This window comes from Balaenoptera musculus, chromosome 10 (genome assembly GCF_009873245.2).
Source record: "Balaenoptera musculus isolate JJ_BM4_2016_0621 chromosome 10, mBalMus1.pri.v3, whole genome shotgun sequence".
Taxonomy (NCBI): domain Eukaryota; kingdom Metazoa; phylum Chordata; class Mammalia; order Artiodactyla; family Balaenopteridae; genus Balaenoptera; species Balaenoptera musculus.
Genome location: NC_045794.1, coordinates 89,723,228 through 89,736,959, shown reverse-complemented (window position 1 = coordinate 89,736,959; position 13,732 = coordinate 89,723,228). Strand labels below are relative to the sequence as shown.

The following is a 13,732-nucleotide window of genomic DNA, read 5'->3' as shown; positions in this document are numbered from 1 at the left end:
CTTTAATATTGAGCTGCATGAGCTGTTTATATATTTTGGAGATTAATCCTTTGTCTGTTGATTCGTTTGCAAATATTTTCTCCCATTCTGAGGGTATCTTTTCATCTTGTTTATGGTATCCTTTGCTGTGCAAAAGCTTTGAAGTTTCATTAGGTCCCATTTGTTTATTTTTGTTTTTATTTCCATTACTCTAGGAGGTGGATCAAAAAAGATCTTGCAGTGATTGATGTCAAAGAGTGTTCTTCCTATGTTTTCCTCTAAGAGTTTTATAGTGTCCGGTCTTACATTTAGGTCTCTAATCCATTTTGAGTTTATTTTTGTGTATGGTGTTAGGGAGTGTTCTAATTTCATTCTTTTACATGTAGCTGTCCAGTTTTCCCAGCACCACTTATTGAAGAGACTGTCTTTTCTCCATTGTATATCTTTGCCTCCTTTGTCATAGATTAGTTGACCACAGGTGCGTGGGTTTATCTCTGGGCTTTCTATCTTGTTCCATTGATCTATGTTTCTGTTTTTGTGCCAGTACCATATTGTCTTGATTACTGTAGCTTTGTAGTATAGTCTGAAGTCAGGGAGTCTGATTCCTCCAGCTCCGTTTTTTTCCCTCAAGACTGCTTTGGCTATTCGGGGTCTTTTGTGTCTCCATACAGATTTTAAGATGATTTGTTCTAGTTCTGTAAAAAATGCCATTGGTAATTTGATAGAGATTGCATTGAATCTGTAGATTGCTTTGGGTAGTATAGTCATTTTCACAATATTGATTCTTCCAATCCAAGAACATGGTATATCTCTCCACTTGTTGGTATCATCTTTAATTTCTTTCATCAGTGTCTTATAGTTTTCTGCATACAGGTCTTTTGTCTCCCTAGGTAGGTTTATTCCTAGATATTTTATTCTTTTTGTTGCAATGGTAAATGGGAGTGTTTCCATAATTTCTCTTTCAGATTTTTCATCATTGGTGTATAGGAATGCAAGAGATTTCTGTGCATTAATTTCGTATCCTGCAACTTTACCAAATTCATTGATTAGCTCTAGTAGTTTTCTGGTGGCATTTTTAGGATTCTCTATGTATAGTATCATGTCATCTGCAAACAATGACAGTTTTACTTCTTCTTTTCCAATTTGTATTCCTTTTATTTCTTTTTCTTCTCTGATTGCCGTGGCTAGGACTTCCAGAACTATGTTGAATAATAGTGGTGAGAGTGGACATCCTTGTCTCGTTCCTGATCTTAGAGGAAATGCTTCCAGGTTTTCACCATTGAGAATGATGTTTGCTGTGGGTTTGTCGTATATGGCCTTTATTATGTTGAGGTAGGTTCCCTCTATGCCCACTTTCTGGAGAGTTTTTATCATAAATCGGTGTTGAATTTTATCAAAAGCTTTGTCTGCATCTATTGAGATGATCATATGGTTTTTATTCTTCCATTTGTTAATATGGTGTATCACAGTGATTGATTTGCGTATATTGAAGAATCCTTGCATCCCTGGGATAAATCCCACTTGATCGTGGTGTATGATCCTTTTAATGTGTTGTTGGATTCTGTTTGCCAGTATTTTGTTGAGGATTTTTGCATCTATATTCATCAGTGATATTGGTCTGTAATTTTCTTTTTTTGTAGTATCTTTGTCTGGTTTTGGTGTCAGGGTGATGGTGGCCTCATAGGATGAGTTTGGGAGTATTCCTTCCTCTGCAATTTTTTGGAAGAGTTTGGGAAGGATGGGTGTTAGCTCTTCTCTAAATGTTTGATAGAATTCACCTGTGAAGCCATCTGGTCCTGGACTTTTGTTTGTTGGAAGATTTTTAATCACAGTTTCAATTTCATTACTTGTGATTGGTCTGTTCATATTTTCTGTTTCTTCCTGGTTCAGTCTTGGAAGGTTATGCCTTTCTAAGAATTTGTCCATTTCTTCCAGGATGTCCATTTTATTGGCATAGAGTTGCTTGTAGTAGTCTCTTAGGATGCCTTGTATTTCTGCAGTGTCTGTTGTAACTTCTCCTTTTCCATTTCTAATTTTATTGATTTGAGTCCTCTCCCTCTTTTTCTTGATGAGTCTGGCTAATGGCTTATCAATTTTGTTTATCTTCTCAAAGAACCAGCTTTTAGTTTTATTGATCTTTGCTATTGTTTTCTTTGTTTCTATTTCATTTATTTCCTCTCTGATCTTTATGATTTCTTTCCTTCTGCTAACTTTGGGTTTTGTTTGTTCTTCTCGCTCTAGTTTCTTTAGGTGTAAGGTTAGATTGTTTACTTGAGATTTTTCTTGTTTCTTTAGGTAGGCTTGTATAGCTATAAACTTCCCTCTTAGAACTGCTTTTGCTGCATCCCATAGGTTTTGGATCATCGTGTTTTCATTGTCATTTGTCTCTAGATATTTTTTGATTTCCTCTTTGATTTCTTCAGTGATCTCTTGGTTATTTAGTACCGTATTGTTTAGCCTCCATGTGTTTGTGTTTTTTACGTTTTTTTCCCTGTAATTGATTTCTGATCTCATAGCGTTGTGGTCAGCGTTGTGGTGCTTGATATGATTTCAATTTTCTTAAATTTACTGAGGCTTGATTTGTGACCCAAGATGTGATCTATCCTGGAGAATGTTCCGTGCGCACTTGAGAAGAAAGTGTAATCTGCTGTTTTTGGATGGAATGTCCTATAAATATCAATTAAATCTATCTGGTCTACTGTGTCATTTAAAGCTTCTGTTTCCTTATTTATTTTCATTTTGGATGATCTGTCCATTGGTGTAAGTGAGGTGTTAAAGTCCCCCACTATTATTGTGTTACTGTCAATTTCCTCTTTTATAGCTGGTGCTCCTATGTTGGGTGCATATATATTTATAATTGTTATATCTTCTTCTTGGATTGATCCCTTGATCATTATGTAGTGTCCTTCCTTGTCTCTTGTAAAATTCTTTATTTTAAAGTCTATTTTATCTGATATGAGTATAGCTACTCCAGCTTTCTTTTGATTTCCATTTGCATGGAATATCTTTTTCCATCCCCTCACTTTCAGTCTGTATGTGTCCCTAGGTCTGAAGTGGGTCTCTTGTAAACAGCATATATATGGGTCTTGTCTTTGTATCCATTCAGCAAGCCTGTGTCTTTTGGTTGGAGCATTTAATCCATTCACGTTTAAGGTAATTATCAATATGTGTGTTCCTATGACCATTTTCTTAATTGTTTTGGGTTTGTTTTTGTAGGTCCTTTTCTTCTCTTGTGTTTCCCACTTAGAGAAGTTCCTTTAGCATTTGTTGTAGAGCTGGTTTGGTGGTGCTGAATTCTCTTAGTTTTTGCTTGTCTGTAAAGCTTTTGATTTCTCCATCAAATCTGAATGAGATCCTTGCTGGGTAGAGTAGTCTTGGTTGTAGTTTCTTCCCTTTCATCACTTTAAGTATATCATGCCACTCCCTTCTGGCTTGTAGAGTTTCTGCTGAGAAATCAGCTGTTAACCTTATGGGAGTTCCCTTGTATGTTATTCATCATTTTTCCCTTGCTGCTTTCAATAATTTGTCTTTGTCTTTAATTTTTGCCAATTTGATTACTATGTGTCTCAGTGTGTTTCTCCTTGGGTTTATCCTGTATGGGACTCGCTGTGCTTCCTGGACTTGGGTGGCTATTTCCTTTCCCATGTTAGGGAAGTTTTCGACTATAATCTCTTCAAATATTTTCTCTGGTCCTTTGTCTCTCTCTTCTCCTTCTGGGACCCTATAATGTGAATGTTGTTGTGTTTAATGTTGTCCCAGAGGTCTCTTAGGCTGTCTTCATTTCTTTTCATTCTTTTTTCTTTAGTCTGTTCCGCAGCAGTGAATTCCACCATTCTGTCTTCCAGGTCACTTATCCGTTCTTCTGCCTCAGTTATTCTGCTATTGATTCCTTCTAGTGTACTTTTCATTTCAGTTATTGTATTGTTCATCTCTGTTTGTTTGTTCTTAAATTCTTCTAGGTCTTTGTTAAACATTTCTTGCATCTTCTCGACCTTTGCCTCCATTCTTATTCTGAGGTCCTGGATCAGCTTCACTATCATTATTCTGAATTCTTTCTCTGGAAGGTTGCCTATCTCCACTTCATTTAGTTGTTTTTCTGGGGTTTTATCTTGTTCCTTCATCTGGTATGTAGCCCTCTGCCTTTTCATCTTGTCTCTCTTTCTGTGAATGTGGTTTTTGTTCCACAGGCTGCAGGGTTATAGTTTTTCTTGCTTCTGCTGTCTGCCCTCTGGTGGTTGAGGCTATCTAAGAGGCTTGATGGGAGGCTCTGGTGGTGGGTAGAGCTGACTGTTGTTGTGGTGGTCAGAACTCAGTAAAACTTTAATCCACTTGACTGTTGATGGGTGGGGCTGGGTTCCCTCCCTGTTGGTTGTTTGGCCTGAGGCAACCCAACACTGGAGCCTACCTGGGCTCTTTGGTGGGGCTAATGACAGACTCTGGGAGGGCTCACGCCAAGGAGTACTTCCCAGAACTTCTGCTGCCAATGTCCTTGTCCCCACGGTGAAACAGAGCCACACCCCGCCTCTGCCGGAGATCTTCCAACACTAACAGGTAAGTCTGGTTCAGTCTCCCCCAGGGTCACTGCTCCTTCCCCTGGGTCCCGATGCGCACACTATTTTGTGTGCACCCTCCAAGAGTGGGGTCTCTGTTTCCCCCAGTCCTGTCGAAGTCCTGCAATCAATTCCCACTGGGCTTCAAAGTCTGATTCTCTATGAATTCCTCCTCCCGTTGCCGGACCCCCAGGTTGGGAAGCCTGACGTGGGGCTCAGAACCTTCACTCTAGTGGGCGGACTTCTGTGGTATAAGTGTTTGCCAGTCTGTGAGTCACCCACCCACCAGTTATGGGATTTGATTTTACTCTGATTGCGCCCCTCCTACCGTCTCATTGTGGCTTCTCCTTTGTCTTTCGATGTGGGGTATCTTTTTTGGTGAGTTCCAGTATCTTCCTGTCAATGATTGTCCAGCAACTAGTTGTGATTCTGGTGTTCTCGCAAGAGGGAGTGAGAGCACGTCCTTCTACTCCGCCATCTTGGTTCCTCCTCCAGGACTGTTGGAGGTGATTTTTAAGGATTTTTTTAGGCATGCTTTTTGACCCAGCAATTCCATTTCTCAGCACCCTCTCTAGAGAAACAGCTACACAAACAGCATATATGAGGGTGTTCACTGTGGCACTGTTTATAATGCAGAAATACTGGAAACAACCTAGATGTCTACCCACAAAGCAATGATTTTTTTAAATCCATAGCTTAGATTACTCTGCAGCAATTACAAAGAATGAGTTAGACCTATACGTATCAAAATGAAAATATTTCCAAGATACATTAATCTCTACCATCCTCTTTTCACAGTGATACTCAGGATATTTGACAGAGAATAGGTAGGAAAGGATGCAGAAAAGAGGAAATAACAAATAATCGTTTCTTATTGGCTGTCACATTTTAAAATTTTCCCTAATCTTAGTTCATAACAATGCTTTCTCCCATGCAACAGTTATACACAGATGGCTTCATTTTGTCTTCTCAACCTTCCCATGAGTCACACTTCTTTTGAGTGACTGACTGAAAGAGGTTAAGTGCCTTGCCCAAGGTTGTACAGCTAGCGCAAAACTTGGCTCCAAGCTGAGTGCCCTTTGCACGATGCATGACGCACCATAGCCTCCTGGTTAAGAAGCCTGAAGACAGATTGAGGAGGCTTCCAGGTCTGGTTCTACCACTTATCTATGACTTCAGCCAAGTTTCTAATCTTCTCATCTCTGAACTGCAGATTGCAAAATCAGCAGCAGCCTCATAGGATTATGGTGAGGGTTAAAATGAGGTAACACATGTGAAGTGCTTACCCCAGTGTCTAGCGGGTAGTAATTGCTCAATAGATGGTCATAATAATAACTTAACATAATGCACGTGGCCATCTACCTATTTATGTTGCATGCCACCTACTGCCTCTAGTTACCTGTGTGACAGCTCAGAGAATCCTAGGGGGAGTTAATGCTCTAAAATAAGTTTCTCAACTAGGGAAGATACTGTCCACATAGAGGACATTTGGGAGGAAGGCATGCTGTTTATTGTCCTGATGATTTCGGGATGGGGGGAGGGACACGATTGGCATTTAGTTGGTACATATGCCAAATATCCTGCAATTTGTACAACAGTCCTCTCCAAAAAAATAGTTGTCCCATCCAAAATGTTAATGTTTCCCGCATTGAGAAACACTGGAACAGCTGAAGGGAAAAATAATGATGACGATGTTTTGTCTTTAAAGAAACTAAAGAGGTCGATTGATTGTTTGCAAATCTTTTCCTAAACTTGCTCGTTTCTCCCCTCAGCTAGATACAAGGGTCTTCCTGCCAAGGGTGTGAGGGGAATTAGAAGGCAGTGCCCCGAGGCTGCACTGCATACCTAAGGGTCCGTCCTCTATAGCAGCAGTCCGCAACCTTTTTGTCACAAGGGACCCGTTTCCTGGGGAGCAATGCGGAGCCGCAGATGAAGCTTCGCTCGCTCGCCTGCTGCTGTGCGGCCCGGTTCCTAACATGCTGTGTACCGGTACCGGTCCGTGGCCCGGGGGTTGGGGACCCCTGCTCTATAGGAATTCACAATTGCCCATCTTGGGAGTTCTACAGCTGCATTTCCGATTTTGCCTTACTTAGAGATGTGCTGGCTGAGTTGCACTAACTCCTCTGTTTCCTGTTTTACAGCATAAAAATCAATGCCTTTTCACTTCCAAATACTTCACTAGCCTTTGTGCCTGGGGTGGGAATCAGGGCCCTGATCAACCACGGCACTGCCAACATCAGCACAGACTGGGAAATCAAGTCTCCACTTTTGTGAGTATTCCACTGAAAAGTCTACTGCTGTTCTGGGGGAAACGGAGCAAAAAATCAAAAGTAGATAAAGTTGCCAATGTGTTTGACATTAGGCTTCTTTCCCTCAGCCATTAACCATCTTTCTCAAGAGCATTTTTCCAGGAGAGATTTAAATCAGAGTATCTCTCCTGAGGGCAGGGAGGAGGGGGCGGAAAAGCATCCTTCCCTTAAAGGCAGAGCCACTGATCAACATGTCATTTAAGATTTCCTGGGACTTCCCTGGCAGTCCAGCGGTTAAGACTCCCCGCTTCCACTGCAGGGGGCACGGGTTTGATCCCTGGTCAGAGAACTAAGATCCCACATGCCGTGGGCTGCGGCCAGAAAAAAAGATAAAAAGAAAGGATCAAATTCATGGTACGGTTACAAACCACCTACTATGTATAAGTCACTGTGTGGGTGCAGTGTTTAGTTGGTTGATGCCTTGGTTGATGCCCCAGGATGACACATTCATTCATCCATTTGGTCATTCAATATCCATTTATTGAGTACCTACTGACTGTATCCATTTATAAATGGTACTGAGTACTATTCATCCCTGTCTCAAGAACTCCAGTCTCGTAGACGGTAGGGATATAATATGTTCCCCTGTAAGAAACATAGATTCATGTATTATTCATTTCTTTGCTGACTCATCAACCATAGATTGAGTGCTTATTCTGTGTCAGGCCACGAGCTAAATCCTGGGGCATGGAGATGAATAGCACCACTCCCTCAAGGAGCTCACAGATGACATCTAAGTGTCACCTCCCCATCTATGCCCCCCCTGAATAAGGTGTGGCCACCTTGACCCCTATGTTCTTCCTCCAAACAAGCATCGTATATGAATGGTGCCTAATATATGCTCAACCACTATGGGGGCCAGCGCACTCAAGATGAAGTAAATGCAAGGTTCCTAGAGCTGTCACCATTCACATATTTGTTACTTCATTTGTTCAGTAAATATTCACCCCTACCTGTTGTAGGTGCCAGGAATCCAGAGGTGATGAAGTTCCTGCCCCCCTGGGGCTTAGATTCTATGGTTAATCAGAGAAACAAGATCCATCTCCACCCCTGCCCAGGCTTGGGTGACCTTGCTCTTTTTGTCTCAACAGCCAAGACACAGGAGGAGCTGACTTGTTTCTCTCTGGGGTCTACTTCACCGGTATAGTTGTCCTGGCCTGGAATGACTTTGGTCACCCAATCCTGAAGCTCCAAAACTGCTGTGCCCGAGTGAGCCACAGTGACGTCTCATTTTCTGGAGAGCTCAGGTGAGCAAGAGCACTCTGGTGGGCAGTGGACAGTCTGGAACTGGATTCTCACGTGGCACCTAGGGGCAGTTATGAACTGGCAGATATGATCCTGTGTAAGCCCTTTTTTAATGTTTTTTTTCCTAGTGTCCTATATAACTCCTTTTCTGAGCCCATGGAGAAACCCATTTTAAAGAACTTAAATAAAATGGTAAGTCTTCAGACGTTATACAGCCATAGTAACATGCCATCAGCAGCAGTTCTGCCATGCTTTGATTAACTTTTAGTCAATAAAACTTTCCTGAGCACCTACAGTGTGCTAAGCACCATCCAAGGCACTTTCACACACATTATCCTTTGCAACTTAATAATAGTTTCTCAAGTGCCTACTATGTGCCAACATAATGGTAGATGCTAGGATGCAGAGATAATAATACAACATTCCCTCCCTCAAGTCCTCGCCCCAGGGTGGGCAAACAATCAAAAAGAGTTCGTTTATTGTGTACCTACTACATGCCCAGCACTCTAGGCTAGAGTCTGTTGAGGATATGGAAAAGGAATAAACTTATCTGTTTAGGAAAAACCAACTCAGACTTGTGAAACGGCAACTGAATAAGTATTTGAATTTCGTACATACTTATGTGGTCATTAGGTTGGACTGAGGGGGTTCAGAGAACTGGAAAAATTAAGTAAATAGAGCCTAGGAGTATTCTGGGAGATATTTTTGGAGAGTGCAGGACTTGAACTGAGCCTTCAAATATAGGTAGGAATTGAATAAGTAAGGAACGAGAAAGAAGAATGAAGAATATTCCCAGCCAAGTGAAACAGTATAAGTTAAGATGGCATCCAAGTATCTTGATGCCAGAAGTCAGTGTCCGAGGAAGGGAAAGATGGAATTGGCAATGTGCCCTGTTTCCATTCCTGACAATATCTTCCCTGAATGCTTTACCCACATTTCTGGGGAGACAAGGAGAGAGGTGAGGAGGACGGGAAAAGAAGGGAGACTCCTTTCTGGAAAAGCGGGGCAAGGATGGTGTCTGGCTGTCTCCAACCCCCTTGTGTTCAGTTCAGCACTTGGAAGGCAGTAGGTGCATAATGAATGTCAGTGAGGAAATCAACACACAGAGACATTAAGCAGCTTGTCTAACAAGGTTGTCCGGCTGGTCAGGGGACACTGAAGCTTCGCAGCCTTTCCCCGTCCTTACCTGAAAGGTGCTGAGTGCCAGTGAATGTGCATATTAAAGAGTGCCTGGGAAATAGTGCTGTTGCCTTCAGGGACCCCACACTTGATCATTCCTTTGTTCAAAACAAGGCATGGTCCTTTGGCCTCCGACAAGAAGCCAATAGTTAAGTTTGCCTGGAGCTTGTATATGACTTAGAGATCATAGATACTTTGCTTCTAGGGTTCCCTCTGTGCCACTAGAAAAGGCCAACGGTGCTCAGACCACAGCTGTCTAGCCATGTCAGGCCAGATTTCCAATCCTACTGATCTAACTCCTGGCAACTCGCTTACCCTCTCCAAGCTTCTGTTTTCCATCTGTAAATAGGGGCCAGTAGTGCCTGCCTCTCAGGATTTTAGTGAGGATGAAATGAGGTTGGCAACAGCTAACATTTACTGAACACTTACTATGAGCTGGGCAATCTTACGTGGATTGCCTCAATTTCTACTCACAGTAGCCTGACGCAGTAGATACAGCTATCATCCCCATGTTGCAGATGAGGAAACTGAGGCCAGAGAGTACAAGTAACTTGCCAAGGCGTTCAACCCCAGGCAGCCAGGCTCCTGAGCCTCTGCTAGTAACCACCACACTGAGTGCTTAGCACACACCTGGCACACGGCATCAATCTTGATACTCTTCCTGCTTCCTACAGATGTGCTTGGGTCTGATTCAAAATTGATTTTCTAATTCCAAAAGGGGTTCTGATCTAAATAGATGTCTGATCTAATGGGCTCTCCAAGCAGCCCAGCAAGGAAATAAAGGCCCTGCTCTAACTCTCCCTGGCAGGGCCTGGCACGCTGACGGCAGAGGTGGCAGGCAGGGGTATCCCTGCAGTCAGGAGAGGCTCAGCCGTGCAGGCAGCAGGTTCCCCAGGTGTCGTAGCACTAACATGGACTGGGGCGCATGCCCTGTCACACTGCAGAGATGAAAGCCAAGGGCTTGTTCTTTTATGGGGTTGAGTGGGTGCGGTCCCGGTTGCTGTGAAGTTGAGCCAGCATTCAATGGCATGCCACCCATACATACGGACCTTGAGGCCCATAGGCATCAACTAATTTAAGGGAAAGTCCAAAGGGAGAATGTCTCCTCGCTGGAAGGCCTTTGTTGGGGTCTAGGCCCCTAAACAGTGGTTTCCAGTACAATGTGATAACCTGCATTTTTTTTTTATTCCTTTTATGGCCAGCTCTGTCCCATTATCACAAGTGAGGTGGAGGCACTGAATGCCAACCTCAGCATGCTGAAGGGTGAGTCCCAGAACCGTCTCTTCTGGGTGTTTCTCCTCCCACCTTCACACGCAGGTGCTCTCCAGGTGTGCTTTGCTCCAGCTCTCCCATCTGCTTTCCCCTCTGCAAACTAGCACCGCAGGAAGGTGCATGGGAGGACCTGCCCGTGTGCAGGGCCCGTTCTTTTCTGCTGCTAACCAGCTTCACTGCAGGTGGGGGTGACTTCAGGAAACTAGATTCAAGGCAAAGAATTAAACTCTCGTGAGCCTGAATCCCAGCTCTGGCGCTAAATCCGTCCTCTTCAGAATGATGAATGCTCATCCTGACCAGTTATCCCCTGGTTCTAACCCCTTCAGTGGCTCCTGTAGCTGCCTTCAGGATCAAGTCCAAATACCTTAACATGGACCACAAGACCCACCTGCCGTGCTCTGGCTCCCTCTCACCTCTCTGGGCTTCATCTTGCACCTTTATCTGCTCCAGCAATCAAACTGCTTCTACCGCCTCGCACCTTGCCTCCAGTCATGCTGTCCTCTCTGCCTAGAAGAGCTTTCTCTTCCTCCCCTCCATCCATCTATTCACTTAAGAGATATTTACAGAGCACCTATTTCTTTGCCAGCACTGTGCTAAGCCCCGAGGGATACAGCCCCTTCTGTTCCCTACCCCGCAGCCATCCCTTGTCCTGTTCACTCCTCTTTATCTCTGAAGCCTCAGCTCAGGCATAGTTTCTCCCAAGAAATCCTACCTGACAGCCCACACCCCAAAGTCCCGCCTCCTCAATGCTCACGTGACACTTTGGACGGATCTCTCTTTGCACTCCATCCACTTACCGCCCCCCGCCATGGTATGCTGAGCCCCTGTAATAGGCTGGGTGCTGTTCTTGGCGCTGGGGATGCAGCAGTAAGCCTGTGAGACAGAAATCCCTGCCCTCATGGGGCCAGTGAGAGGAGACAGCCAGCCAGCAAGATAATAAGTAAAATCTATGGTATTGTCGCGATAAGTGGTAAGAAGAAAAACAAAGCAGGGAAGGAGCTGACGAGGGGTTTTTGTTTAAAATAGCATGGCCAGGAAAGGCACCACTGAGCAGCTGGCATTAGAGTAAAGACCTGAATGAAGTAGGGAGTGAGCCGCTCCTAGACCTGGATGAAGAACATTCCAGGCAGAGGGAACTGCAAGCTCCAAGGCCCATGCGGGAGCGTGCCCAGTGCGCTGGAGGAACTATGAGGAGTCCATACCGAGAGCAGAGGGAACGAGGGGAAAGCAGCAGGAGATGAGGTCAGAGAGGCGGAAAGCAGATGGCTAGATCTTCAGGGCTCTGTAGGTCATTACAAAGCCTGGCTCTTAGCCTGAGATGGGAAGTCTTGGGAGAGTTCTGAGCACAGCTTTCAAGAACTGACTTATATTTTAAGGAGATCACTCTGGTTTCTGTCTATTAATAATAGGACAGGATTCAGGGGTGGAAGCAGGGAGAGCACTTAAGAGTCTAGTGCAGTGACCCATACGAGCAAGGAAGGCAGTGACCTGGATGGAGTGACGAAGGTGGTGAGATATGTTCAGGTTTCGGATGTACCTGGAGGGTAGGGACAGTGGTATTTGCTGACACATTGAATGAGGGTCATGAGGGGAGTCAGGCATGAGCCCAGAGTTTACTCTGAGCAACTAGAAAATTGGAAGAGTGGAATTACCGATACCAAGATGGGGAAGACTATAAGACTACGTTTGTAGTAGGCCCTCTGGAGCTCAGTTACAGATCTGCTCTTATTACGCTGTATTATCATTTCCTGTTTATATGTCTGTCTCCTCCTCCAGACTGTGAGTTCACTGAGGGCAGGGACGTTGACTCTCCTCTGTGTCCCCAATGCTGAGCACGGTGCCTAACTCACACTAGGTTCATAAATATTAGCTTGATAAAGGGGTGCAAGGAGACGGTGGCTGGACAGATGGATTGAGGAGTGGATGCAGATAGATGAATAAAAAAGAACAGATTGGAGAGGCAGGGGAAGAGAAAGAAGATGTAGAAAAGATGAGGAAAGAACCAGTGGAGGATTGCCATGTCCTAGATTGCTGTGGGCAAAGCTCTCTACTTCTGGGAGCATGCATAAAAGGCTATGGACCAAAAAAAAAAAAAAAAAAAAAAGGCTATGGACCAAAATTTTACTGATGTTTCTCTCAGGGCAATGTGATAAAGAAGAGTTTTTACTTTCTTCTTTTGATTTATCGACTTTTCCTGGGTTTTGAAAAGTGAGCAAGTATTATTTATGAAATAGGGTAATGGTTAATTTTTGTTTTAAATAACAGAGGATTAAAAATTTGTTCTGGATAAATATTAACCATGTGTTATACTATACCTTTAATAAATGTAAATTTTCTTTTTTCTTTGTTATTTAGCTTTAAGAAAGATTGACAACTATACTCTGCTGGATTATTCCCTAATCAGTTCTCCAGAAATTACTGAGAATTACGTTGATCTGAACTTGAAGGTAATTTTATCATCATCAGAGTCCTAAGCTTGGCTATCAATAACCACTATTCAAGGAACAAATATTATGCTCAGAGGGAAATATAACTACATTCTCTTCCAATAGTTTAATTTTCTTTCAAGCAGTTCTCTCATGTTTATGCTCTTTTAAAAGACTCTTGAACTTCTTCTTGACTGGTAAATGATTGTTTGGATTGCACAGCATATGTCTGCCTTCTTCAAGAAAAGTATCGTAATGTCTCTGCCTCTGGGAGTAAGGCTTGAGACTAAGGGGCAGCAAGTAGAATAGTCTGCATTTATTAGAGCTCAACAGATCAGTAGACTGTAAATATTGATAGTTCTATTCCTAGCTCTCAGGTTAGTCGATCTAACTGAGGGCTGCTGAACTCTGTCAGGGCCATTAACACATCATAATGGTGTTTGCTGATCCTGGAAAAGTGATTAACTGTGCTTTTGTCCCAAAGTTAATATAATTTATTTTTAATTTTTAAAAATTTATTTATTTATTTATTTATTTTTTGGTGGGGGGCTACTCTTCGTTGGAGTGCGTGGGCTTCTCGTTGTGGTGGCTTCTCTTGTTGTGGAGCATGGGCTCTAGGCACGCGGGCTTCAGTAGCTGTGGCACGTGGGCTCAGTAGTTGTGGCTCGAAGGCTCTAGAGCACAGGCTCCGTAGTTGTGGCGCACAGGCTTAGTTGCTCCACGGCATGTGGGATCTTCCCATACCAGGGCTCAAACCCGTGTCTCCTGCATT

General features: G+C 43.4%; 1 protein-coding gene across 6 annotated transcripts in view; it reads left to right on the top strand.

Moving 5' to 3' along the window:
- BPIFC (BPI fold containing family C) overlaps positions 1–13,732 on the top strand; it is a 49,904-nt gene that overhangs the window by 14,019 nt on the left and 22,153 nt on the right. For all 6 annotated transcript variants that reach the window (XR_005021548.1, XM_036866511.1, XM_036866512.1 and 3 more), the window contains 5 exons: positions 6,671–6,799; positions 7,930–8,085; positions 8,212–8,275; positions 10,465–10,525; positions 12,890–12,981. Coding sequence is in view for 5 of the 6 variants with exons in the window: in XM_036866511.1 (XP_036722406.1) it covers positions 6,671–6,799; positions 7,930–8,085; positions 8,212–8,275; positions 10,465–10,525; positions 12,890–12,981 (502 nt within the window). In the remaining variant the exon portion in view is untranslated. The remainder of the gene's footprint in view (positions 1–6,670; positions 6,800–7,929; positions 8,086–8,211; positions 8,276–10,464; positions 10,526–12,889; positions 12,982–13,732) is intronic.